The sequence below is a fragment of the Oikopleura dioica genome, chromosome XSR (genome assembly GCF_907165135.1).
Source record: "Oikopleura dioica chromosome XSR, OKI2018_I68_1.0, whole genome shotgun sequence".
NCBI lineage: Eukaryota > Metazoa > Chordata > Appendicularia > Copelata > Oikopleuridae > Oikopleura > Oikopleura dioica.
Window position 1 is genome coordinate 4,708,020 of NC_137294.1, and position 21,951 is coordinate 4,729,970.

The following is a 21,951-nucleotide window of genomic DNA, read 5'->3' on the forward strand; positions in this document are numbered from 1 at the left end:
AGTTCAATAAATTACGGAAATTTATTCTGAAACGTAATTATCCAACAGTCTATTCGAGAACCTAATTGATTCTTTGGCAAACAACAGTATTATACAGAAAATAAAGCGATAAAGAGGAAAACGAGCACTCATCTGACTTGCTGCTTTTCGACAAAGGCGGCGAACTGCCTTCCATCTCTTAGCAGGTCGCCGAAAGTACCATTTTCAGCAACTGATCCATTATCGAGAAGGAAGATTTCGTCGGCGTTCTTAATCGTCGACAGGCGATGAGCAATAATGATAAGGGTGATGTCTTCCTGTGAGAGGTTTTCAATTGCCTCCTGGACATGCGACTCGGATTGAGCGTCCAGAGCAGAGGTCGCTTCATCCAAAATTAACAGCTTCGGCTTTCGAACAAGGGCTCGAGCAATTACGATCCTCTGGCGTTGGCCTCCACTCAAAAGAATACCGCCTGACATGTGTTCCAATACTTCACTTGAAGAAGTGCTATTCTATTCAAGAAAAAAGGTTCAAAACGAGTTGAGACACATTCCTTCGCCGATGTTTGTATCAAGTCCATTTTCTAACTTGTCAATGAATTCCCAAGCGTTCGCCCTTCTACAAGCTTCATTGATACTTTCAGCGGAGACGTCTTGGCCCAGCGCGCCATACGCAATATTGGCTCGAATAGTATCAGAAAACAGCTCAGCTTCTTGAGACACTATCGCCACATTTTCTCGCAGCCACTTGTAGTCTAGTTCATGCAGGTTCACCCCGTCGAGATAGATATTGCCTCTTTGGCAGGCGTAAAACTGCAAGATCAACTTTGTAATGGTGCTCTTTCCAGATCCAGAATGGCCGACAATCGCCGTTGTGAGTCCCGGTTTGATTTCTAGCGATAGATTTCTAAAGATTTGTTCGTCTGGACGGCTCGGATAGGAAAAATCAACATTTCTACGATCGAGTTACATTTACTATTCTGTGCGTAAAATAAAGAGTATGCTTTTCAAATGGAAATTTAATACGTAAATCTAACTCATTTCTTAAAGAAATGCCTCCATGAACATTTTCTAGTTTTCTGGATCCGCCAATAGCAGGCGTTGCTTCGTCAAGAATCGTCCATAATCTCGTTCCAGCTCCAGCTGCTTTGCTTATCGTCGTATAAGTGTTTCCAATCATCGCCAGTGCTCCGCCCGAGAATGTTCCATAGAGCAGAAGCGCCGTCACATCTCCAGAAGTCACCATTCCAGATTGCAAGTAAGGCACCGTCGTTTTTAAAATATACAAAAGCAGAAGATTACCCATGAAGGGATTCATTGACCAGAGCGTCGCATTGGCCTTTGCTTCTTTCGCCGTTGCGGCTTGGACGTTTCTGACCATGGTCGAGTACGAGTCGACTTCTCGTTCTTCTTGCTTGAAGGCACGCACAGTTCTGAACAAGAAATCTTGTATAGGATTATGTTGTATAGGATTAAATTTCTGGCGAAGACGCTTCGCGGCTCGGTTTTTACAAAAGCCGCTACGGGTCTTTTTTCGTAAGAGACATATTTCTAGTTATAGCTTTACTAATTCTTCTCCGTTCTTTTACCTTACGTTACCTTATGTTAGCAATTCTTTCAGTAGCAAGTCTTCCAGCTTGCGCCGTCCAAGTCTGCTGTTCTTTCGTGAATCTTCGGATCAGCTTGCCGCCAGTTTTGGAAATGAGGATAATTGAAGCAATGCCGCCGATGGAAGCGAAAATGAGCTCTGGCGGTGCCATGTAGCAGATCGCGCCGGTCGAGATTAGAAATTGTAGAATTGAGCGGAAGCCATCGTTTAAATTGGACGTGGCGGCGAGGCCGACCACTTGGCAGTCGGAAGTGAGGCGAGAAACGATCTCGCCAGATTGGTTTCGGTCGAAGTACGCGATTTCCTTGTGCAGCAATTTGGAGTACACTCGTTCTCTCAGATTGCGGATGAAGATGTTGCCCGAAGTGTTCGTAAGGTAGACTCTGAAGTAGAAATGTAACACCGAAGGTCGAAACAAGAGCGTTTTCGTTACCTGGACCAGTTGCACGACGCTTGCAATAGAAAAACGGCCGCTCCGATGGAAATAATCTGGCTCGCGTCAATTGTTCCATTCGCCGCGTTGTCGATGATGTATCCAGTCATTGCTGGTATTCCCATCATCACTCCGGAAGAAACGATCGACAATCCAAACGCAGCGGCCATTCTTTTCTTGACGCACTCCATTTCACTCAGAATCCGACGAAACGAAGCCTTTTTGTCCGCCGCGGTGATCCTCTCCAACTTCTGTAAATAGTTTAATGACTTATTCGAGGACTAGTATTCGTACTTTTTCATTTTCGTCGCTAGAATCGAGCAGCCTCGAGGAAGAGGAGAATGTTCTTGTGACGATTTTTGAGCGATTAGCCAAATAAAGTCTACGAGGCAATCGAAACATCTTCTAATCTCCGAATCCGCGCTTTTTGAAGGTTTTTTCTAGATTCCAAGATTGTTTTCGTAAAACTGAGGTCAGTAGGGCTTCCCGGCTTCGATGAGCAAACACAGGTTCATTCTAGAAACGCGATGGAAGGGATGATGCGCAGTTTAGAAATCTTTATTTGATGCGGCGAAAAGCTTTTGTATCCCACTAATTTAATTTAATAATAGTCGATCTTTCACGACTCTAAACCGAAAATTCAAATTAAAAAAGTAAAAGCGATGAGATCAATTTAACTGTGCCTCTTTTAGGGATTGAGAGATTCCGTCGGAGTCCTCCAAATTTCTATTGGCGGAGCTAGGCCAATGGCTGAAGCACGTTTGATTCTTGCGAGTAATTTCCACTCTGAGTCGATAATTCTATTGTGAACCTTTTTTCCCTTGCGAGAAAACATGGTTCCTTGTGTTTATGGTTTTAGGAAGGTGGCTTGTAATTAACCATTCGGTCAAGCTAATTAGCGAGCCAATCAGCACGCGTTGTGGGGAGCCAATAAGGGACCTTATGGGTTCAAATTAGGGGGTGATTATGGGCGCTAAATTTGAAATTATCTTTAGAAAAATATAATTTTACTAGGTAATTAAAACATAATAGCAGTATCTTCAGTCAAATTAGTAAAGAAACGCACTTGTTTTTCTCATCAGCAGTATTTAAGATATTTCACTCTAATTGTCCCTTATTCTCAATATTTTACGAATTTTTGTCTATTTTTAAATAAAAACCGCGAATAGAAATGACCAAGAGTGAAGCAATTAAAAGATAAGAAGGCTTCTGACCGTTAACTTGTCAAAAGTCAGCCAGAGGCGTGTGAAGGATGAGTCACCGTTGTGACAAAGTCTCCTGCTTACTTGCTTTTACTATTTTAATTTTGGAAATTTTGCGAGACCACAGCCAAAAGAGACACTTTCTAACTCCCGGAAGCGAGGTCCAGTTCAAGGAACAGAGGCTATACTGAATCTTCTCTTTATTACCCGACGTCCATATTAATCGACTTTTCTTCTGAAGAGATTCAGTACCAAAAGATTGGTAAATATGGACTGGGTTTGCTAGTCTTCTTTCTCTTTTTATTCTGGATCGAGTCTTTTTGATTTGTTTTCAATTTTCGTAAATTGTTTATCGCTTTAGAATAAATGTTCTATTTCAGTATGAGCCTCGTTTAGCACTGTTTGATCTTGTCGTGCGTGGAATCGTAAGTGAGGTTAAGCGGCGGAGAATGACCACGGATGGTGTTATCAGCCACGCCGAGCTGCACGGCTCATCGCAATCAAAACCGGAAAATGAAGAATCCCTCAAAGAAACACAGAATGGACCTGGGATCTCCTCCGACGAGGCCGAAGAGGACGAATGCATCGATCTTACCAAGAAGATTAAGGTCGAAGACATGAAGATAAACACAAATAAATATAGCCAGGGATATCAATTAGTAAAAGTCTAAATTGATTAAACGAAAACTGTTAAATGCGGAATGAGTGACGAAACGAATGACTGTAGTATCCCAGAAAAGATATCAAATCTTCGTCCCTGCTGTGCACGACGTTGATTGCAAATTCATTACACCGGAGAAGCTTTCCGTTCAGTTCACAAGCAAAGACAAAAACTTCCTGGCTGAACATTCGCAGGGGAGCAATGAGTACTTTTGTGTCAATCTCAAAATGTCTGAGGACGCGATCGACAAAGAGAAGATCGCCATAAGAGGCGTCAGAAGAAAAACATTCGAAGTTGAAGTCACCTATTTGAAAGGCATGGGAATAAGCACACTTTATGAGAACAAGGGGAAAATAATTGCCGTGGTAGGAAAAAAGGTAGCTCGAACTCCTCAGATCTTCATTGAGATTATAAAATGCTAAACCCAAGAAACAGGAAAAGACCCGATTCCAAAAGCCCCGCCGCCACCAGCCCCCTCGGCGCGGAGTAGCAGCAGCACCTTGAAATTGCGACCCGAGTCAAAGAGCGAAAAGACGGAAAAGCCAGTGGCAACTGTGGCCCCAATGACAAAGGCTGGCTACACCGGGCTGATTAACGTCGGGAATACTTGCTTCATGGCGTCAGGAAACGCGTTTTCAATAATTTTGTCTGCTTGGAAGCGTGAAATTGAATCTTTGTTTCATCTTTGAGTCGAGTGATGAAAGAGTTTCTTAATTGCGACCGCGAAAGTTTATGAAAACAAATCTCTTGAAAACAAAGCAAAGTGATCCAATGTTTATCCAACATTCCAGCGTTGCGCGATTATTTTCTATCACGAGGTGCGAGTGACCATCTCCATCCGACGAAAAACAAGCAATTCTAATTAACTGCCTTTTAGACTTCGAGAATGACATCAATTGCGATAACCCGCTCGGCACTGGCGGCAAAATGGCCAACGCTTTCTACTTTCTATTGACACAACTCTGGTCAGGAAGGCTTAGATAGAGTCGAGTAGTGGCTTTTCGAAGCAGTAGATTTACCAAAAAATAAGCGATACTTTTATCTTTTCAGCATTTTGATTTATCACTTCTCTTCTGTTTTACGAAAAGCTCGATGCATCTTTAGAGCCCTTTGGCTACTTTTAATGATGATCGATTAATCTTAGAAATCTTAAGTCTCTGACGATTAGATATTTTCCATCCTAAGCCTGCGACAGGGAAGCACAAAGCGGTAAAGCCGACGCAAGTGAAGCAAGTCGTCGGAGAGCGAGCCCCGCAATTCCAAGGCTACTCGCAGCACGATGCACAAGAGTTCTGCGCCTACATACTCGACCTGCTGCACGAGGACGTCAACTTAATCAAATCAAAGCCATACACGGAGTCTAAAGAAGCTGATGGACGCCCGGACAAGGTAGGAAATACAAGCGAGAAGCATTGTCAAGCAATGCTACCAAATCACAGAAATAGATTGTTTCGATATAAGCAGATTAGGTTTTGTTTTCGCGAGTGGCTCTGGACTCCATCGCCGTTCATCCCATGTTTCGAGCGTAAATAAAATGCTACTCGCGAAAATGAATGATGCATCCACGATTCTAATTCGCATTTGAAAGGTCTCATTATAAAGTTAAGCTTGGACATGCATTTTACATTTTCGCGTGTTCTATTGTTTTGAATGCGAAATCAACTCAATTTGTCAAAGCGCGCTCGAGACATGGCGTCGTATTTTGATAACAGTTTGAGTTGGCTAGTCGCGACCTTTGGCAAAACCAAAATTTTAAGGTGGTGGCGGAGGAGTCTTGGGACATTTTCTCGCGGCGCAACAAGTCGAAGATCGTGGATCTACTCTACGGGCAGTACAAGTCCAACCTGCGATGTCCAAAATGTGAAAAACAATCGATCACCTTCGACCCCTTTGTTTATTTATCAGGTAATGAGCCAGAACTTCAGTTAACATCAATGTTTTCTACAAACAGTGATATGCAACAAGCATAATAAAAATAGTCAACAAAGGCAGGCGCAGCAACGGGATAAAGGTCACTTCAAAGGGGGAGGCGATGGTTCAAAAATGCGTATTCAGGAGTAGGGCGATCCCCTTTCGCGGTGTATATGTCCTGGGCTCAATATTTATTTAGGCGAAAAATAGCAAGAATTATTAAGGAGCGTTTGAAACATCATCGGCGAAAGGTTACCGGCCAATAGGTCAGTCAGGAGGAAAAGGCGATTATTCTAGGGTAAATAAAAAGATTCTAGATGGACGGATCTCTTCAGTCGCTTTCTTTGGATTTTAAAAAATTGGGACATCAGATTTATATAAGTAATAAAGCGGAGGGTACCAAAGGAGCGAGCGAGAGTCCGACCGGACGTTTTAGATCAGAGTGCGGGACGAGATCATAAATAAGATAGAGATAAGTAAAGATAGAGATTGCAATTCTCTCCTCTCAATAAGGGTTGATGAAAGAAAGCACTTGGTTAAAGTTGTAAGGGCTCATTTGGTTGTACCAGGAGCCGTCCATCAAGGCGGGCATGTCGTTCACCGTCGGATGCGGCATGTTGTAAATGCAAAACACGCAGCCGGACTGGAAGGCGTAGTCCATTGACATCGGCAGCATCCCCATCGACTGTGCGATCTCCTGGTTACTCTGCGGGTTGTCGGAGGAGTTGTCGCTCTAAAATCGCCAATTAAATCGAGCCTTGTATTTTTCATGTAAATCAGAGTGCGCACTTATTGATTAGGGTTTTTATCTTTCTAAATCGTCTTTGAACACCTTTTGTTCAAATTCTAGCTAAAATACTAATCTACATAAGCAGTAAAGCTAGCTCGCTAATTTTCATGTAAATTTTAAGTTCGACTTTAGAAGCTATCCGAAATAGCGTCATAAGCTCGTTAACTACGAGTGCTAGTGCTAACCTAATCGCATTTTCCCTGCGAAATAAATTAGCGCCTCTGTTCGGAGCGTTACCTGAATTCCGCTGTCCATCGCTGGACTCGGGCTATTCAGATCCATCTTCTGCATTGATTGGCTGATTTCGACAGGGCTGTATGATTCTTGGGGAACGTAGGCTTCAGCGGGAGCGTATAGTTCTGGAGATGCATATCCTTCCGGGGGAGCGTAGCTTTCTTGAGGGACGTAGGCTCCCGGGGGCGCGTATCCAGCCTGGATCGCGTAGCTGGGGTCATAGTGCGGGGTCGAGGGACTCTGCACAGGTGGCGTGGAGAGCGGGCTTTCACGTCGTTTCACGCTCTGAAAAAGTCAATTGTCAACACATCCTGTTTGTCTACAGTTTTGACGGATGGCTCTCCTCCCTCCTTTCTGGGAGAGCGCCCTTCTCAGACGAGCTCTATTTGAACTACTTACGGGAATTTCGAAGGGAGGAACAACGGCTTCCTGAATGTTGATTCGGAAGCCATCGAAAGTGCGCGGGTGACGATCCATCAGCTTCTGAGCACATGCAACGGTCGTGAAGATCACGAAAAACTTCTTCAAGTTCTTCTTTGAGCTTTTCTCCTGAAGCTCTTGAATTGCATCGTCTTTGTATCCGATCTTCGAAAGCGCCTTGTGCAAGTATCTGAAATACAGTCTTAGAAACGTGAGAATCGCTGACTTCTGAATATACAGGAGCATCTGTTCAGTTTACAATAGAGGTCACTTCCGGTTCCTCTAACGCCCATTATTTGTTATTAAAATTAAGCTCACATTCGTTAAACAGTACTTTTCACCGTATAAGCGTATTTTATTGATCTCGGCTCGTCAAACTTCAATAAAGGGTTGAGTTGACAAAGCGCGGCCTGAAGCAGGTGACGTGGGATAACGTCGTAATTCAATAGGCCTTGATATGACATTTGTAAAAATTCACAGGAAGGACCACCCTTTACCGCGCGAGTGTGGTAGGAGATTCGCGATGGCTCCTGATTCTGGTCGCGGGCTTTCTAATTATGGGCTTTCTCGTTTATAGTGTCTCCTCAAGAATGCACGGAGCTTAATTTGAGTGAATTTACCTGACAAGCTTCTCTTCTGCATCATTTCCACTGTAGGGAAAGGATATCTGCAGCCCGTTGTCGATTACTGTATAAATTTCCCGCCGCGGAATCATGATACTGTTTGGCCTGACAATAGTGTGTTCTCTCTTCGACTTTTCTTTCACTCGGAATCGCTTCATTTTCTCTCTTTTTTTCGTAATTCAAAAATAAAAATAAAATCTAATCAAAAAGTAACTAATGTTTGCCCACTTTTTGTGTTTTAGTTTTTAGTAAGGTCGTGCGGGTTCTTATTTCTTTCTGTTTTTTGGGTGAGTCGTGCGCCGCGCTCTCTGGCCCGCTCTGGCCTGGCTCGATGGCGTCGCGTTTTTCCTTTTCTATTTCTGCTGTGGTGGTTCAGGAAGTGGTTCGGAGTGTCCAGCTCGTTCTGGCTCTCTCCCGTGACTCCCTCGCGTGACTGTTTGCACTTCTTTGCTTCAGAAGGAAAGGGGTGGGCCCGCTGCTGACCACATTGTTACGTAATCGCCCTAGAGCCAACTCCACTACTAAAGTCTTTGTTCGCTTTGAAACTCTATCGCTGCCTAACTCTTGTTGTCCCGTCTCGCCCTTGCAAACGAATACATCTTCGTCAAATCCCCATGCTTCTTTCCAATTACGATTTTGGACTTTTTCTGCTCATTTGACTCCTCAAGTGATCGCCTCGGGCGAAATATTTGTTACTACGACAAATTGACTCCCTGATTGCTCATAATTTCTGAATTTCAGGTTTTGAATAATTCCAGTTGTAGAATGAACTAGATATGATTTACTGTTATTATAATTTCGGGGAAATAATAACTTACGCAAACGCATTTTTTCAAAATAGCTTATTGACAATAAGTTATTGTCCAATTACTTTAATAAGAAAAGTCTCGGTCACGAATTCCTGAGAAGAATGCTGACTAAAGGGGTTAAAATTACTGGCATTAGATTCCAGAGTCTCATCGCCGTCTATAGTCATTTCATTGAGAATGGTCAATTTTTCAAGTTGCAACAGAAATATGCTTTTGGTTTGTTCGCATTCCAAAGTGTACATAAGAATCTCCCGGTTTTCTTCACAAATATGCAGTGGCCCATTTCTCTCATCGGAAGCAAATTTACTCTGAGAAATCGGCCAGGCGATCCGATTGCAATCAGCGACTCGTGTATCCTAAGCAGCGTTCCAAGAAGGTGGCTTTGTTAGTCTCGCTTTGAAATTGAAGCGATTGAGTAGATAAACTAAACCTCCATGTAAATCTAAAGTCACCCTATTATTAAACTGAACCTGTGAATGTCCGAACTTGTGAAACTCCGAAGGATATGGATCGTCAGAAAACGATTTTATTCTTAAAAAATCCCGTCGCCATCGAATCAAAAAAGCGTTGGCTAAAATGTACTTTTAGTGCCGCTGCCACGAGAGCTACGAAAACTGTCAGTCCTTTTCTTCTTCGCATCGCCCGAGAAGAGACCCCGTCGCTTCGAAATCCAAGTCTCGAAAAAGGGCGGAAGTGTTCGCGAAATCTACCTCCAAGTCTCTAAAAACACCGATGTTCCGGTAAGGCGCCTCACTCGATGGAAAAATCATCGTCGCTTTTCCCATGCTGCATAAATCGCACCGCACCCACTTTTCCAATAATGAGAAAATAAGAAACATTCACAATGGAAGCTACTTCTTTATTAGTAGTGTTAACCTTCCATTATCTTTCCCGAACTTTTCGACGTAAAATTTATACTTTCAACTTCTTTGAAGAATTTTTTGACATTTCTTCTTAATTGATAAAGGCCTTCATATGCTTATTGTAGAACCAAGAAGTCAGATAAAAATATTTTTCCATAAACTTTGAAAATCCGCCTTGTTAAATTTCACAAAAAGCGATGAAGCATTGAACTGATAAGCAGTCCTGATTTATCGCGTCTATTTTTTTTTAACTGAATAATTGTTGCTTATTTTGGAGATTTTCCAGTCGCTTATCGGTTTATAATTGTTTCTAGCTGGATGCGCTGCGCGTTCTGACTAGCTATAAAAAACGGCTGCACAAGAGTCATCCCCCCACCGGCGACCTCGACGACATCGACTCGACCAGCGAAGTCATTGCCTCACAAATCAAAAATGATGAAGAAAATGTCGTCATTGGCCTTTCTCACAGGAAAGAGCTCAGAAAAGGTATTTACAATCGCAGTTGATACTTCTCCAGAAGAATTCTCAGATCGTAATAGATTCTCAAATTGACTACAAGGGAGATCCCTTCGCTGGCCTTGGACCTGACTTAGGTTCTCAAGAGCTAAAATGAAATGCCGCGTAATACGGCCCGCGTATTTAAGCTCTTTAAAACCTGACTCAGGTTTTTTACACAGGTTGCCGAGCCCAGGCCTCTTGGATCGATTCGAGACAATGCTTGAAACAGCCAAATCTAAAGCTGCAGGTTTCCAGGGCGGCCTTGAATTTCAACCGCGGCGATTATAGCACGCGTCAAGTGTCAAATCAGCCGTCTTTTGCCCACCTTTGAAGTTCAATTTGAACTTTGGCGGAAAAATATCGTGACCCCGTGTATTTTTTGTGGCCGGTTGAGATATCCAAGTTAATCCCATTTTTAAGTGTCCGATCCGGATAAGTGTCAATGCTGCGGGGTCGAGCACAGTGAGAAAAGCTTGAAAAGATGTGCCAAGTGCAAAGATGCTTGGTTCGTATCTATGAGCGTATTTCGACTTTAGAGACATTAGCTGTTCTTTGAGGACAATTATGCTTTGACTCTTAGGATAAATTAATGATTAGAAAATTATATATATAATTATGAATCATATAATATGATAAAATCAACTTTTATTGAATCATCTAATCAGGTACTGTTCAAAAGAGTGCATCAAGGAAAACTTCAAATACCACAAGTCAAGTTGCGAAGGTAAATTCTAAGGACTAGTTGTATAGTATTTCATATAGCGAGGCTCGTAAATCTTGCAGCTGCGAAATTATCACGTGATCCGTATTCCCGTATTTCGAACAAAGACTCTTTTCTCTGCAGAAATAGAGCGTCCGAAATCGGGTTAAACTTTCTTTTTAGTTTCAAAAGAGTTTATCGGAAATCCGCTTTTCATATCTGTCCCGCGGCGAATTTCGCGCTCTACTCTTCACAAACTCATCCTCGATTACGCGGCGTACTCGATTGACTACAGTTGGAGTGTGGAGTCACTCGAACGGCAAAAGAATGCCACTTCCGGTAGTTTAAAGACTTAATTTCGTTCGAGACTAATGCTCATTTTTCATTCAGACTACGAAACACCCCCAAGCAGTCCTGAACAACCGGAATTAGGCGATGACTTTGAAACAGAAAATCAAGAATCCACTACTCTCAATCAACCTATCAACAAGACACGGCCAGAATCCCAGCCACTGGTGCCTTTTAGACTCATTGCAACCACACAAGTAAGTGGCTTAATCCCCATGAGGAAACGCCGTGCGGAAACGGTCCCTAAAACGGAAATAACAAAAAAGACTGTTCTTGTGAAACAATGTCGTCGGAAATTTTAACGTTGTTTTCTTAGCACGGAACAGACTTGGCAAAACAATCGATGACGGAAGAAGAAGATGTATATTTGCTCGACGATGTGACGAATCTTACGGCAGAATGGTTAAATGACAAAGTAAGAGATTAATTTAATACTTCTGGTCAAGCTTGCAGTTTTTTCTTACTTTGATTCGTAATTTTTAACCTCTGCGGTTACGAGGATAGATTTATGAGTATTTTGAAAACAAATAATCCTTGCATTTAACTTAATTTTCAAATAAGCAGGTGAGTATTTCGAGTGTGAAGGGCCCTTCTAATTAAACACGAAATTACAAATTGCCCGCTTGAAGGGTTTTTGTTTACTAATTTGAAATTGATAGCATCGAGTCGCAAAAAAAGATGAGCCCTACGTCCCGTGGCTCGAGTCAGTCAGCTCAGTCAATCATGAAGACATTCGCGCCGATCGCATGTCCAGTTACGACGATACAGTTACGCTCGAGCGCTGCATTGAGCTGTTTTCTGAAGCGGAAATACTCGAAGAGGATGACTTTTGGTACTGTGGCTCTTGTAAGGTATGCCTTCGTCTACAACAGTTTTATTTACAACACAAGAATGATTTCTTTAGTTTTCGGGTTGCCATCTTTTGAATGCTTTTCAGTAGTCCGTTTCTATTTGCCGCCAAATATTCGAAGCTGACAATTCTCGTGTGTTTATTAAAATTTAGGAACACGTGGCAGCGCAGAAACAGCTGTCTCTGTGGAAGCTGCCAAAGGTGCTTATTTTCCACCTGAAGCGCTTCCATTACCGACAGAGCCAATCGCACTACTCGATTCGACGGGACAAGATTAACAAGCTCGTGGACTACCAAGTCGAAAACCTGGACATGAGCCCGTTTGTGATCGACCCGAAAGAAGCTTGCAACGGAGTGCCGCCCAACTACGAGCTCTGTGGCGTCGTCAACCACATGGGCAGCATGGTCAGTATCGTCAACTCAATTCCCCATTCATCTACCCTTTCCTTCAGAGCTTCGGCCATTACACCGCTTATGTCAAACATCCAGATAAGGAGAGCCAATGGAGACTGGCAGATGACTCGCATGTGCGCGATGTTCGACAGAGCAGCGTTGTTAGTGATAATGGATATTTATTGTTTTATAAGGTTCGTTTACTTTTATTTAATGTTGGGGTTCTGTTTCTTCATTAGCATCCTTTATGTCATCATGCTTTATCTAACTCTGTTGATTATAGTTGAAAGAACCGACAAAATCAGATTCTAAGCCGAAGCTGAATATACAGTCGTATGAAGAAGTCAAGCTTGAGGAGCAAATGGAAAAACTGACATTCGAATCACTGAAAGAAACCTACGAAGCTAAAGAGCAGGAGAAACTCACCGAAGACGAAGAAGAAGAAGAAGACTCGAATGAAGACGAAAGGAGACACTAAGCTAATTTATTTCAAATACTGTATTTACTTGCGCATTGGTTGCCAATCCTCCTATTTATATATTGTACTAGACTTTCCCTATACAAACGTTACAGTTCTGACATCCTCTGCTACTGATTCTTAATTTCTCAAAGTGATCAAAAAGTAGCTGTTTGAAATTCTAATAAAGGATAATTTTATATCAGAAACAACTGATGTGACATGTTTTTAAGCTTAAGATTTGATTGTAAAAATGGACATAGACCGGGATGATGGTGGCTACTCCGATATGGACGTAGGAAGGTGCGCAGATTATAAAATTTGGTTAAAAGTTGTGGTTAAAATTTGTTCACTTTTTGCAAGATGTGATTGAATCCAACTCCTCCTCCTCAACGCGTCAGCCCGCGGTAAGCTTCTTTTTGTTAATAAACACGAGAGGCTATTTATTTAGAAAGAGGAAAAGAAGAACGAGTCGAAACAGAACACGATTTTGCATGCCGACTACTGGAAGGACTTCGAGGACCCCTTCAAGACGCTCGTGAGGAAAAACTGACTGCCCCAAGCTTACTGTATACAATTTCTTGTGTTATAAAAGATTGAACATTATCAAAGACCCGAAGTGGCCCTAGATCCGAGCAGAGCGGCCACTTGATACTGAACTCAAGTTTCTTTCAGCAGTATTGAAATAAGAGGATTTATTCTGGGCAGAAATAGTCCTTCTGGCCTCTTATCATGCCGGAAGTGTATTCGAAATTTGGAGAAAGCTGCAGACGTGCCTTGTCCGTGATGTTGCACCCGTCTGGTCCAAACGTCCACACAGCGCAATGTCTTAGGAAATATTTTTAAATCTCGCTTCTTTCCGTCGGGTAATACCTGATGGCTTCGCACATTTCCTTGCATGCGGCGAAGGTGCTCTCGGTCAACTCAACCAATCGAGAATGCTCTGTAACAACCTAAATCATCAAGTGATAATGGATGAGTCTGGAGTCTCACTTTCATTCCGTATCTGATGCACTCATTTTCGTACAAAAAGGAGGATGTGTCTTCATCGTGATGTTCATGAGTCCTGTTGCCGGCGAGGAAGTCGCGCAAACTATGCTCGTCTTTATCAAGTTTGAGTTCATTAAAATTAGTTTTTTTTATGCTCAATGGCATTTTCCACCGGGGGAAAATGCTCTTTACATCTCTCATATGGTTATTTCTAGCTTCATATGACAGTTGCTAGGTTGACATAAAACTGGGCCGGGTTACCCGATCAAATTAGAACTCGTGTCATGCGCACTGTCAATTCTGCCTGTCCATTCTTTCGTCTCTTCTTCGAAATGTCCCTGGTAAATCTCGTGGACATACTCCGCTAGAAAAGACTTATTTTTGGCTGTCATTTTGAACGTAGAAATTAATGATCGATTTGAAATCGACGATTTCCTAATAAAATACAGCCACTACTCACATAACACAAGCATACAAACGCCAAGAATATACAATGCAAGAAATGTCAAGACTGTGAGATCTTTTTGTGGATCAGAAAGTCCGGACATTTATTTTTTCTTTTCTAGCTAATTCAAAATTCTCTAAACGACGCAGTCTTTTTGCCAATTGCAAAGAATTAGCACCCAACAATCCAGCCTTAGGCGCCCATAAAGTCACCCCTGAATGAGTTTATTCCTATGTTACCTTTTTTGGCAATTCTTGACAATCGTTTTCTGAGTTTTGAATCTTTTTAAAGTTAGGTACCTGCTGAAAGAAACAATAGTCAATAATGAGAATCAATAAGGAGACTGTAGTTTTCGGCAGTCGTCGATTTTTATTCTAACATTTTATTCAATGAGACTTAAAAATGAACAAATACAGGCAAAAATCTCATTTCTGTGCATCCTTCTTGGCAGAAACTTGCTTTCGCGCGGCGTCACGACGGATATCCTCGACCGCTGTTTCAACCAGTTCCCGGAGATCGACCGGAAGTTCTTCGTTGATTTCGCCTCCCTCAAGTCTTTTCTCAACCTCCTCTGAAAAAGTAATATGTTTAAGTTTCCAGTTGGAGAAAACGTACCTTGGTAAAGCTCAAAGTCTTTCTTTCTGTCTTCGGCAGCCATTTCTATAAGAGGGCGGAGTTGGGGAGGAAGATCTTGAATCTGGGCTCAGCAAACTGAATTTTCAAGTTCTCGCGAAGCCGCTTCCCGAAGAAAGTGAAGATCTTTCAGTACCCTGAGTCAGCTTTACGACAAAGACCGCCGAGCCCAGTCTTGAACAGCATCAGTTTCCTGATACGCCTTCTTTGTTGTGTTCGTTTCTGGTACGTCTTCCATTGGTCGTTTTTGGGCCGACTTGAACCTGTAAAGAATCCCTCCTAAAAGAAGAGTGTTTTATTTTTTTCTGAAATCAAAGGTGAGTACCGTAATCACAGGGGAGGGTCCCGGTACTAAAGCAATCCAGGCAAACTGCAGTTCCATCGCCCATATCGACCAGAGATGCAACATTGTCGTTCCTACCGACTTCTCTGGCGGAATTCTCATCAGCAGTCCGCGTCGATTCGACGTCGTCTTCCGCTTTTTCTTGAGAAGAGAGCTCTTCCAACTTCTGGGAGAGTTGTTGAACTTCCACTTGTGCCTAAAACAAAGAATAACATAACGAAAGAAACATTGTCTAACCTCATCTTGAGAAGAAGGAGGAGCTGGCTGGGAAGGGTCCTTGCCGGCTTCGTTTGGGACGTCCTCGTGGTTGTTTTTCATCTCTGGCTGGGAGCCCATCGCGATATCCTGCGTTTTTTGTGTTTTTCAACAAGTGAATTGTGAGTTTTTCTGCTGAGACGCAGGCCTTTTATACGGCGGTTTCCACGTGCAAGGGTTTTCGAGCGGGGGCCTTAGATCCCGAGCGGATGGTTGGTCTGTCGTCCGCCTCCCTATTTTTCATCAAGAGTCCGTTCGAATCGGCGCGAGAACTGCTCCTCGTTGAGGTCCAACGCTGAAATCCTACTAAAAGTATTTTTCGTGTTGCCTTGAAAATCCTACAAAGGCGACATTTCTGGCAGACCTAGTGAGAAGCTTTTGAAAGCAATGCAAGTCCTCAACATGTTAATTAATTTATTTTCTCCGAAAATTGTTTTATGATCGCCATTGAAGCTAACACATGATCTGCGCGTTATTTCCTCTGCTGGATTTGGCAGGACTGGGAGAGTGTCGGCCGTGCTGTTGCTTGTCGGTCAGCTGGGTGTCGGAGAGACCCTCGGAAGTGCGAGCAAGTCGTTTAATTTTTCCAAATCGCTGTTTCGCGTGCACGGTGATGATCGATCGCGCTAGATCTGAGGACACGATCTATCTCAACTGTCCTCAACCTACCTTGCCCAGTCGACAAGACACAAACACCAGCACTTTGATCACTTGCGAATGAATAGAACCCAGTCGTAGACATTTCCGTAAATTTCGAAACTCACTATTAATTCATTTTTGGAGACATAGAGGAGATACTCCGGGTACTCGACAAATATTATTTCAAGTTGAAGTCATAAATGTCTTATTCTGAAAAAGTGATTCATTCAAGCATTTTTCTTTCATTATTCGACAGAATATTCCTCTCGAAAAGTATTCATTGGAATTTCCAATTTGGAAACATTAACATTGAACAGCGAGTACGATCTATACTATCAGAAATTAAAATACTAATAGTCTGTTTAAAATTATAACTTCATTAAATCATTATGTCATATTTAATAAATTTTGATCATAAATCATTTTTATGCCAAAACTGAGGCCCAAAAAGAGATATTCGCAGTGTGAGAAATTTTATATAGTACTGGGAGTTTCAGATGTGGCGTTCCCACAAATAGAAATTAGCTCAATGCGATAAAACTCGTTTTTTCCATTTCACGGTGTTCGTAAGTTGAACCGATATTCAGTATGTGTGGCGATAGTTGATCAGTCTAGCAGATAAATTGGAGAAGCCGGAAAGAAAAGAGACTTTTCGGAGCCGCGCTGGCAGTTGTGAAAGGGACGAAAGAAGGAATCACATCCGACCACTTTTGATACTGCCCGTATGAGACGCCGAGTAGCTTGTCAGACACTGATAGTCCTGCTGCATCATGCTATTCGCATCATCGTCGCGTTGAAGACCGCTAACTACAGTCAGACTGGCGTGACATGAATGGGCGTTACGCCGGAGGTGAAAAGGGTTCCCTCGTTAACCTCATCATGAGAATGGCAAACGGTACTAACTTTTTCCTAGTCAAAATATTTGACTCAAATACATAGTGAATTTCCTCCATAAATACGCTTTCGATAATAGCAAAACAAGAGAAAGTGTTGTTATCGAAATTCAAAGTTCTCGAAATGTCTCTAGAACCGAAGTTGTTGTGAGGGCTCATTTTCAAGTTTCAGTCAGTCTGCGTACTTTCGCGGTCCGAAAAGGCCAAAAAACAGGTAATTCTAATTTCATTTTGTGTAATATATCCGTATTTACTGTGTTTTATGATTCTTTCAAGTAAAAATATACTTTTAGTTGATCCCGAGCCACAAGATCTTCGAAAATCGAGGAACATCAAAGAAAGAAAAGGTCCTGAAAAGGTGGTTCGTGGATCACAGATATCCTGAAAAGGGATGATTACGGAAATAAAGTTCGGAAAACCGGAACAAATTTATAACGTCCCCTGAATAAAATCAATTTCCTCAAAATTATTTTGTGTCCTTCTTTGTTTCTTTTGCAGGCTGTTAGTGTAGTTTATATGCGGTCGGTTGTAGCGAGAGTGAAGCCTTATGTATACGGTAGATGTCCGTAGAGGCTGTTCTAACTTCGGATTTAGGACAGCTCTCTAAGGAGAGTCAAAAGGACAAGGAAAAGTCCTCAGAAGTCGGAAGTGTTTTTGCATCTCCAAAGGGGAGGTGATCTAGGTCGTTGCTTGCTAATATATGTCAATACAGTCGATGTCAATTGCGCATTAGCTGTAGATTCGAATAATTTATCGATATCGGCGAAATCGGCGGCGCAGTAGGAGCTTACATGCCCCTGAACAAGCATTTTCGGCGTAATGACCCCATGGGGAGGAATGAGGCCGCCTCTCACCGAGACTCAAGGTCGACCAGCGGCAGCATTCTAGGGCGCTTCTTCGGCGAACCTGTCTTATCCGCTGTCCGATAAAAATCGCAAATCGATAAGGTGTAATTCTAGGCGGCAACAGACGCCGTAATTTGCCAAATCTGATCCCGGCAGCACAAGAAACAGGGTGACAGCGGCGACGTAGGTGTTGTAAAACTCCGAAATTGATCTTGCAAATACGATGCTCCCGAGGTGTCAAACAGTTCAAAAGCTATGAACTAGTTCAGAATCGAAACTGTCATAAAATGTACTGCCCATGGGAGCACAAAAAATTTGCACAGGCGTATACAAAGACAATATTTTCGTCGCAAGCTATTCCTCCAAAAATAAAGGATCATACCTAATAATACAACTCAGAGTTCGATGAGCAGGGAAAAAACAACTTTTTTGCTAGAAAAAGTAGTTATCCCAATTTGAGATTGCTTCGGAACTACTCGCTCATTATTCAGGTTTGATACAATTTTGCGTGAATCTACTTTTAATTTCTACTCCTAGATTTTTACGACCATTTCCCTTTAATATCTGCTTGTTTTCCTAAAAATCTCATTGTAACGAAGATGAAACAGATAATTTTTGGTGGCAAGGATGGTTAATCTTCATTTAGTATAGTTTTGGAGTGCATCGTTTGAAGATGCTTAAAATGGCCATCCGGAATGTTGATTAATTCTCGTCGATGTTTCCGTAGCAGGCGATTCGTTGTCGGCCGGTGGCGCGCGGCAGCCCCGGTATCTGGTCGTTGCGTGGCGCTGTCGCCTATTCCGTCGATCGTCCAATTTCTCGTCGCAGAAATCCGTCAGACATCGATATTAGCTTGTAAAGTAATCCCGAAAACGCAACAAAAAACTTAACATTGCCAAGTTAAATTAGAGAGAGCTGTAAAAGGATGAACTCGCCAGACCTTATGTTCCGCAATGGCTTTCCACTTGCCTACCAGTACTCCAGTGCGCAGCCTTATCACCAATCAGGTACTCCAGCGGGTGGAACTTACTACATGTGGTCCGGCAGTGAGCCGACTGCAAGTACGGCACAGACGTTGAATGAAACCGGCGATAGCGTTGGAAACTCCTCCACAATGTCATCTGGCTCTCCTCCGCCACAGGAAGCATTGGTAGAACACCAGGTCCTCCATCCTCACAACGGCCATCCTACCCACGTGCCCATCAAAGTCGAAGATGCCTACGGAGGAACCGCCTACCCGACAATGCAAAATCACCACTTTCATTACCAGCCTCAGATTCAGGTTTGTCCCTTTCCCTCTCGCCGTTGATCATAAAATTATCGAATGAATGATGAATTTGTGGTGCCTTGCTAATTTTAGCCTACCGGAACTAAACTTAATTCATAGGCTTTGCCCGGGATAACATCGCTCTCCTGGGCTGGCTCCGAACAGGAGGAGTGGAGACTTCGACATCAGATTCAACATATTCATGACCGTAAGCTATGAGTAAAATCTACTTGAACTCATTTCTTTTCTAGCTAATAAGACTCGAACGCGGGAAAAGTACCGAGTCGTCTACACGAATTTTCAACGGCTAGAGTTGGAGAAAGAGTACAGATTCAATAGATACATTACCATCAGCAAGTAAGTTCAAATGAACTTGTGGAAATTGAAAATTTGTCAGAAGGCAATTTTTATCTTTGAAATATTAATCTTTTCTTTTCAGAAAAGCCGAATTGGCTAAACAACTTCAACTTTCTGAGCGACAGATCAAGATTTGGTTTCAGAATCGGTAAGTCCTTGTTGCTATCAAATCCCGGGCGCAGGCAAAATTGAGCGTTGAGTGATCAACCGCCCAGACATTACTTTTCTCAGACAAAAATGAGCCATTGTCGTCATCTCAGGAATTTAGACGTTTTTTTAATGTCTTTTTTTTAGCCGCGCAAAGGAGCGCAAACAAACCAAAAGAGTCGGCTCCGAGTCGGAAAACGGCGGCGATGACATCGACGGGGCAGTGAATGATGACATCCTCGTCGGTAGATCTCCCTCTTCGGAGCAAACTATCACTGAAGGAGAGCAGGAAATCGCAGCGTTGCAGAGCAGCTCGTCCTCAAGCGGTTCTCCGCCTGGCCAGTCTCCTGCAATTCAGAGCATTATGGACAACCTTGTTGATTGCACTGAGAAGTACTTGAGCAAGACAGAATGGATAAAGTTTGAGCCTAAATAAGATGACTAGTCATCGGTCCACATTCAATAAGTATAAAAAACCCGTAATTTTACTGTGCCCGTCATCAAGACTTGAAAAATGAACTGTCTGAATTTTGCTCACTGCAAATCATTATATTTGCAATGTCACTGTACATTTTATTGTTCACTGCAACACCATCACCGAGTTATGTTATTTCATCAAATTGCTTAATAAAGGTCCAGAATAAACCCTCTTTATTCTTCTTGATTTCCCAGCTCCACTGCCATTTTTTCCTACTAGAATAGCAAAGTGTTGACCTTGTAATTTTGTAATAATTGATAACAAAGTAGTAAACAGGGCAAAAAAAGTTCCCAAGTCAAGATTGTAATTGATTAGGTAATTTATTACGAGGCGATTATCATGAATGAACATTTTATGAGCGCGAGTCTATTTAGAGATGTCTAGTTGGCAGTTTTCATTTAAAAAAATCAGCAATTGAATTCATTTTCTGGCCACAGTCCATCGTTGCAAAATATTGTGCGTTCTTCATCCGCGCAGGAGATGATGCAAAAGTACGGGTTGCAAAATTCCTGAACTTCATTTGGTGTCAGTGCTTTGGGTGTTTCCTTGCAGAAGATAGGACGTTCTTTCACTAATAAAATGGACAAATGTTCATTTAATCAATTTAAAGTTGTGTCCCGCGAATACGAATTAAATAAATGAGTCACAGATAATTTTTTTTGCCCATTTCCTAGGAAATCAATTAAACTTATTTCTGGGTCGAGCATGCGACAGAATACCTTCTCAGCGAACTCAGGAAGGATCCATTCATTAGTTTCATTATTACAAATAAGATAGGGTATGTTCGGGGATCGATTCATGGGGCATGAGAAAAAACACTCTGCGACGCGACAATCGACGCTGACGAGATCGTCGATTTCAACTTGTTGCGAGACATCAGCGCACTCCCCTAGCTCGTAAACTTGATTTTGCTTCGTAGACGGATTATTGATGAAAAGATCGGACTGCTGCGTGCTTGTCTCCAACCACTCCATTTCCGATTTTAATGACGCCGTTGTCTCCATGTAAGTTGTCGTTTCAGAATGTGACTTACCAACAGATGTCGGATTTGATACTGTTGTTGCTTCGTTTGGCTTAGTCGTCGATTGTGCAGATGTGGACGTTGTTAAATGTTTTGTTGATGTTGTTATAGTCGTTAAAGTAGTAGATCTGGTAGTGGAAGATGTTGAAGTCGTTGAAGTCGTTGTACTAGTAGTTGTTGTTTTCGCCCAGTGAGGAGTTGTTGTAGCTTTCGGTTTTCGTTTGCGTTTCTTCGGTCTATTGAAAGATTGAAAATATTTTTCAATCTTCATTCAAATGATAATACCTTTGAGTAGTTACTGGCGCTTTCGTGAATTGAATCCAATCAAGAAGACTATCATCCGCTTCTTCTACAGTTAGTATCAATGAACAGTCATCGTTTCCGCTACCGCTATGTGTATCGTAAGCAGTAACGATTCCTTTGAAGCGCTTTTTCGATGAACTTTCTTCTGTTTCGTTTTTAGAATTGAATTCGCCGTAAACTGCCGCGCCTTGATAACTTTCGCATTTTACATTATTCATAAGGACACACGGAGAAGAACCATTTTCATCAATTTTGCAGTCGTTAGTCCATATTCCATTTTGTACGGATGCATGACTTAGTACTGTCACCTTGCTTCCGTTCGGCAGCGCTGAAGATTCAATTTCTTCTACTGTCGGTAAGCAAGCAGGCTTTTTTTTGAGTGTCGAACATGAAATTTGTTTATAAAAAGAAATGATCGACTAAAGTTCGAAACAGACCTGTGTGAACATGACGTAGTCTTCTAAGTGAAGCAAGCAAGTGGATATTGAGCCTTTGTAAAATCGCCTGATGATCTTTTCCAGGTTGAAACTAGACTTTTCTGGAAAGCGAAAAATGA

General features: G+C 42.3%; 6 protein-coding genes and 1 long non-coding RNA gene across 9 annotated transcripts; 3 read left to right on the forward strand and 4 right to left on the reverse strand.

Moving 5' to 3' along the window:
* Positions 1–2: 2 nt before the first annotated feature.
* Positions 3–2,751, reverse strand: LOC145708903 (ATP-binding cassette sub-family B member 10, mitochondrial-like). The gene is given in 6 exon segments (XM_081786601.1): positions 3–486; positions 517–938; positions 940–1,411; positions 1,578–1,970; positions 2,021–2,271; positions 2,315–2,751. Coding segments are annotated over 6 exon segments (2,004 nt in total). The 5' UTR covers positions 2,423–2,751; the 3' UTR covers positions 3–128.
* A 31-nt stretch (positions 2,752–2,782) lies between these two features.
* On the forward strand, positions 2,783–12,800 carry LOC145710330 (ubiquitin carboxyl-terminal hydrolase 19-like). Of its 3 annotated transcripts, none has more exons than XM_081788069.1 (20): positions 2,783–2,872; positions 3,350–3,393; positions 3,617–3,863; positions 3,961–4,198; positions 4,319–4,505; positions 4,646–4,701; positions 4,761–4,850; positions 5,076–5,272; positions 5,641–5,788; positions 9,259–9,410; positions 9,848–10,019; positions 10,452–10,536; positions 10,697–10,755; positions 10,915–11,070; positions 11,122–11,276; positions 11,396–11,494; positions 11,739–11,930; positions 12,083–12,334; positions 12,382–12,516; positions 12,606–12,800. In XM_081788069.1, exons 1-20 carry the CDS (start codon positions 2,870–2,872, stop codon positions 12,798–12,800), a joined length of 2,862 nt encoding a protein of 953 aa, XP_081644195.1. In that variant the 5' UTR covers positions 2,783–2,869. The 3 variants fall into 3 exon arrangements, with proteins under 3 accessions (XP_081644195.1, XP_081644196.1, XP_081644197.1); XM_081788070.1 differs by having other exon boundaries at positions 4,319–4,502; positions 4,643–4,701; XM_081788071.1 differs by lacking the exons at positions 2,783–2,872; positions 3,350–3,393 and having other exon boundaries at positions 3,603–3,863.
* LOC145710332 (uncharacterized) lies at positions 5,736–8,192 on the reverse strand. Its single transcript, XM_081788072.1, has 4 exons — positions 7,859–8,192; positions 7,218–7,428; positions 6,822–7,103; positions 5,736–6,527 (listed from the first exon to the last, which is right to left on the reverse strand). The coding sequence occupies exons 1-4, from the start codon at positions 8,017–8,019 to the stop codon at positions 6,300–6,302; spliced, it is 882 nt and encodes a 293-aa protein (XP_081644198.1). The 5' UTR covers positions 8,020–8,192; the 3' UTR covers positions 5,736–6,299.
* Positions 12,801–13,002: 202 nt separating the features above from the next.
* Positions 13,003–13,390, forward strand: LOC145710334 (uncharacterized). Its single transcript, XR_014135033.1, has 3 exons — positions 13,003–13,076; positions 13,141–13,186; positions 13,231–13,390. It is a non-coding gene; the product is annotated as an uncharacterized LOC145710334 (long non-coding RNA).
* An 84-nt stretch (positions 13,391–13,474) lies between these two features.
* LOC145708904 (uncharacterized) lies at positions 13,475–14,349 on the reverse strand. Its single transcript, XM_081786602.1, has 4 exons — positions 14,230–14,349; positions 13,773–14,133; positions 13,653–13,732; positions 13,475–13,607 (listed from the first exon to the last, which is right to left on the reverse strand). The coding sequence occupies exons 2-4, from the start codon at positions 13,968–13,970 to the stop codon at positions 13,475–13,477; spliced, it is 411 nt and encodes a 136-aa protein (XP_081642728.1). The 5' UTR covers positions 13,971–14,133; positions 14,230–14,349.
* A 238-nt stretch (positions 14,350–14,587) lies between these two features.
* LOC145709591 (uncharacterized) lies at positions 14,588–15,625 on the reverse strand. Its single transcript, XM_081787276.1, has 5 exons — positions 15,428–15,625; positions 15,173–15,386; positions 15,029–15,126; positions 14,830–14,911; positions 14,588–14,785 (listed from the first exon to the last, which is right to left on the reverse strand). The coding sequence occupies exons 1-5, from the start codon at positions 15,524–15,526 to the stop codon at positions 14,640–14,642; spliced, it is 639 nt and encodes a 212-aa protein (XP_081643402.1). The 5' UTR covers positions 15,527–15,625; the 3' UTR covers positions 14,588–14,639.
* Positions 15,626–18,676: 3,051 nt separating this feature from the next.
* Positions 18,677–20,232, forward strand: LOC145708193 (uncharacterized). The gene is made up of 5 exons (XM_081785845.1): positions 18,677–19,104; positions 19,210–19,297; positions 19,341–19,446; positions 19,529–19,594; positions 19,741–20,232. Exons 1-5 carry the CDS (start codon positions 18,748–18,750, stop codon positions 20,027–20,029), a joined length of 906 nt encoding a protein of 301 aa, XP_081641971.1. The 5' UTR covers positions 18,677–18,747; the 3' UTR covers positions 20,030–20,232.
* Positions 20,233–21,951: the final 1,719 nt, after the last annotated feature.

Coding starts and splice junctions, on each gene's coding strand:
- LOC145708193 (XM_081785845.1), top strand. CDS start 18,748: ATGAACTCGCCAGACCTTATGTTCCGCAATGGCTTTCCACTTGCCTAC. Junction 19,105..19,209: donor ATTACCAGCCTCAGATTCAG/GTTTGTCCCTTT, acceptor CTTAATTCATAG/GCTTTGCCCGGGATAACATC. Junction 19,298..19,340: donor GATTCAACATATTCATGACC/GTAAGCTATGAG, acceptor TTTCTTTTCTAG/CTAATAAGACTCGAACGCGG.
- LOC145708904 (XM_081786602.1), bottom strand. CDS start 13,970: ATGAGAGATGTAAAGAGCATTTTCCCCCGGTGGAAAATGCCATTGAGC. Junction 13,733..13,772: donor GCATCAGATACGGAATGAAA/GTGAGACTCCAG, acceptor TTGATGATTTAG/GTTGTTACAGAGCATTCTCG. Junction 13,608..13,652: donor GAAATGTGCGAAGCCATCAG/GTATTACCCGAC, acceptor ATATTTCCTAAG/ACATTGCGCTGTGTGGACGT.
- LOC145710332 (XM_081788072.1), bottom strand. CDS start 8,019: ATGAAGCGATTCCGAGTGAAAGAAAAGTCGAAGAGAGAACACACTATT. Junction 7,429..7,858: donor GCAGAAGAGAAGCTTGTCAG/GTAAATTCACTC, acceptor ACTGTATTTCAG/ATACTTGCACAAGGCGCTTT. Junction 6,528..6,821: donor CGATGGACAGCGGAATTCAG/GTAACGCTCCGA, acceptor TGGCGATTTTAG/AGCGACAACTCCTCCGACAA.
- LOC145709591 (XM_081787276.1), bottom strand. CDS start 15,526: ATGGGCTCCCAGCCAGAGATGAAAAACAACCACGAGGACGTCCCAAAC. Junction 15,387..15,427: donor CTCCTTCTTCTCAAGATGAG/GTTAGACAATGT, acceptor TCTTTGTTTTAG/GCACAAGTGGAAGTTCAACA. Junction 15,127..15,172: donor GACCCTCCCCTGTGATTACG/GTACTCACCTTT, acceptor CTCTTCTTTTAG/GAGGGATTCTTTACAGGTTC.
- LOC145710330 (XM_081788069.1), top strand. Junction 3,864..3,960: donor AGATAAACACAAATAAATAT/AGCCAGGGATAT, acceptor GTATCCCAGAAA/AGATATCAAATCTTCGTCCC. Junction 4,851..5,075: donor TCTATTGACACAACTCTGGT/CAGGAAGGCTTA, acceptor CTAAGCCTGCGA/CAGGGAAGCACAAAGCGGTA.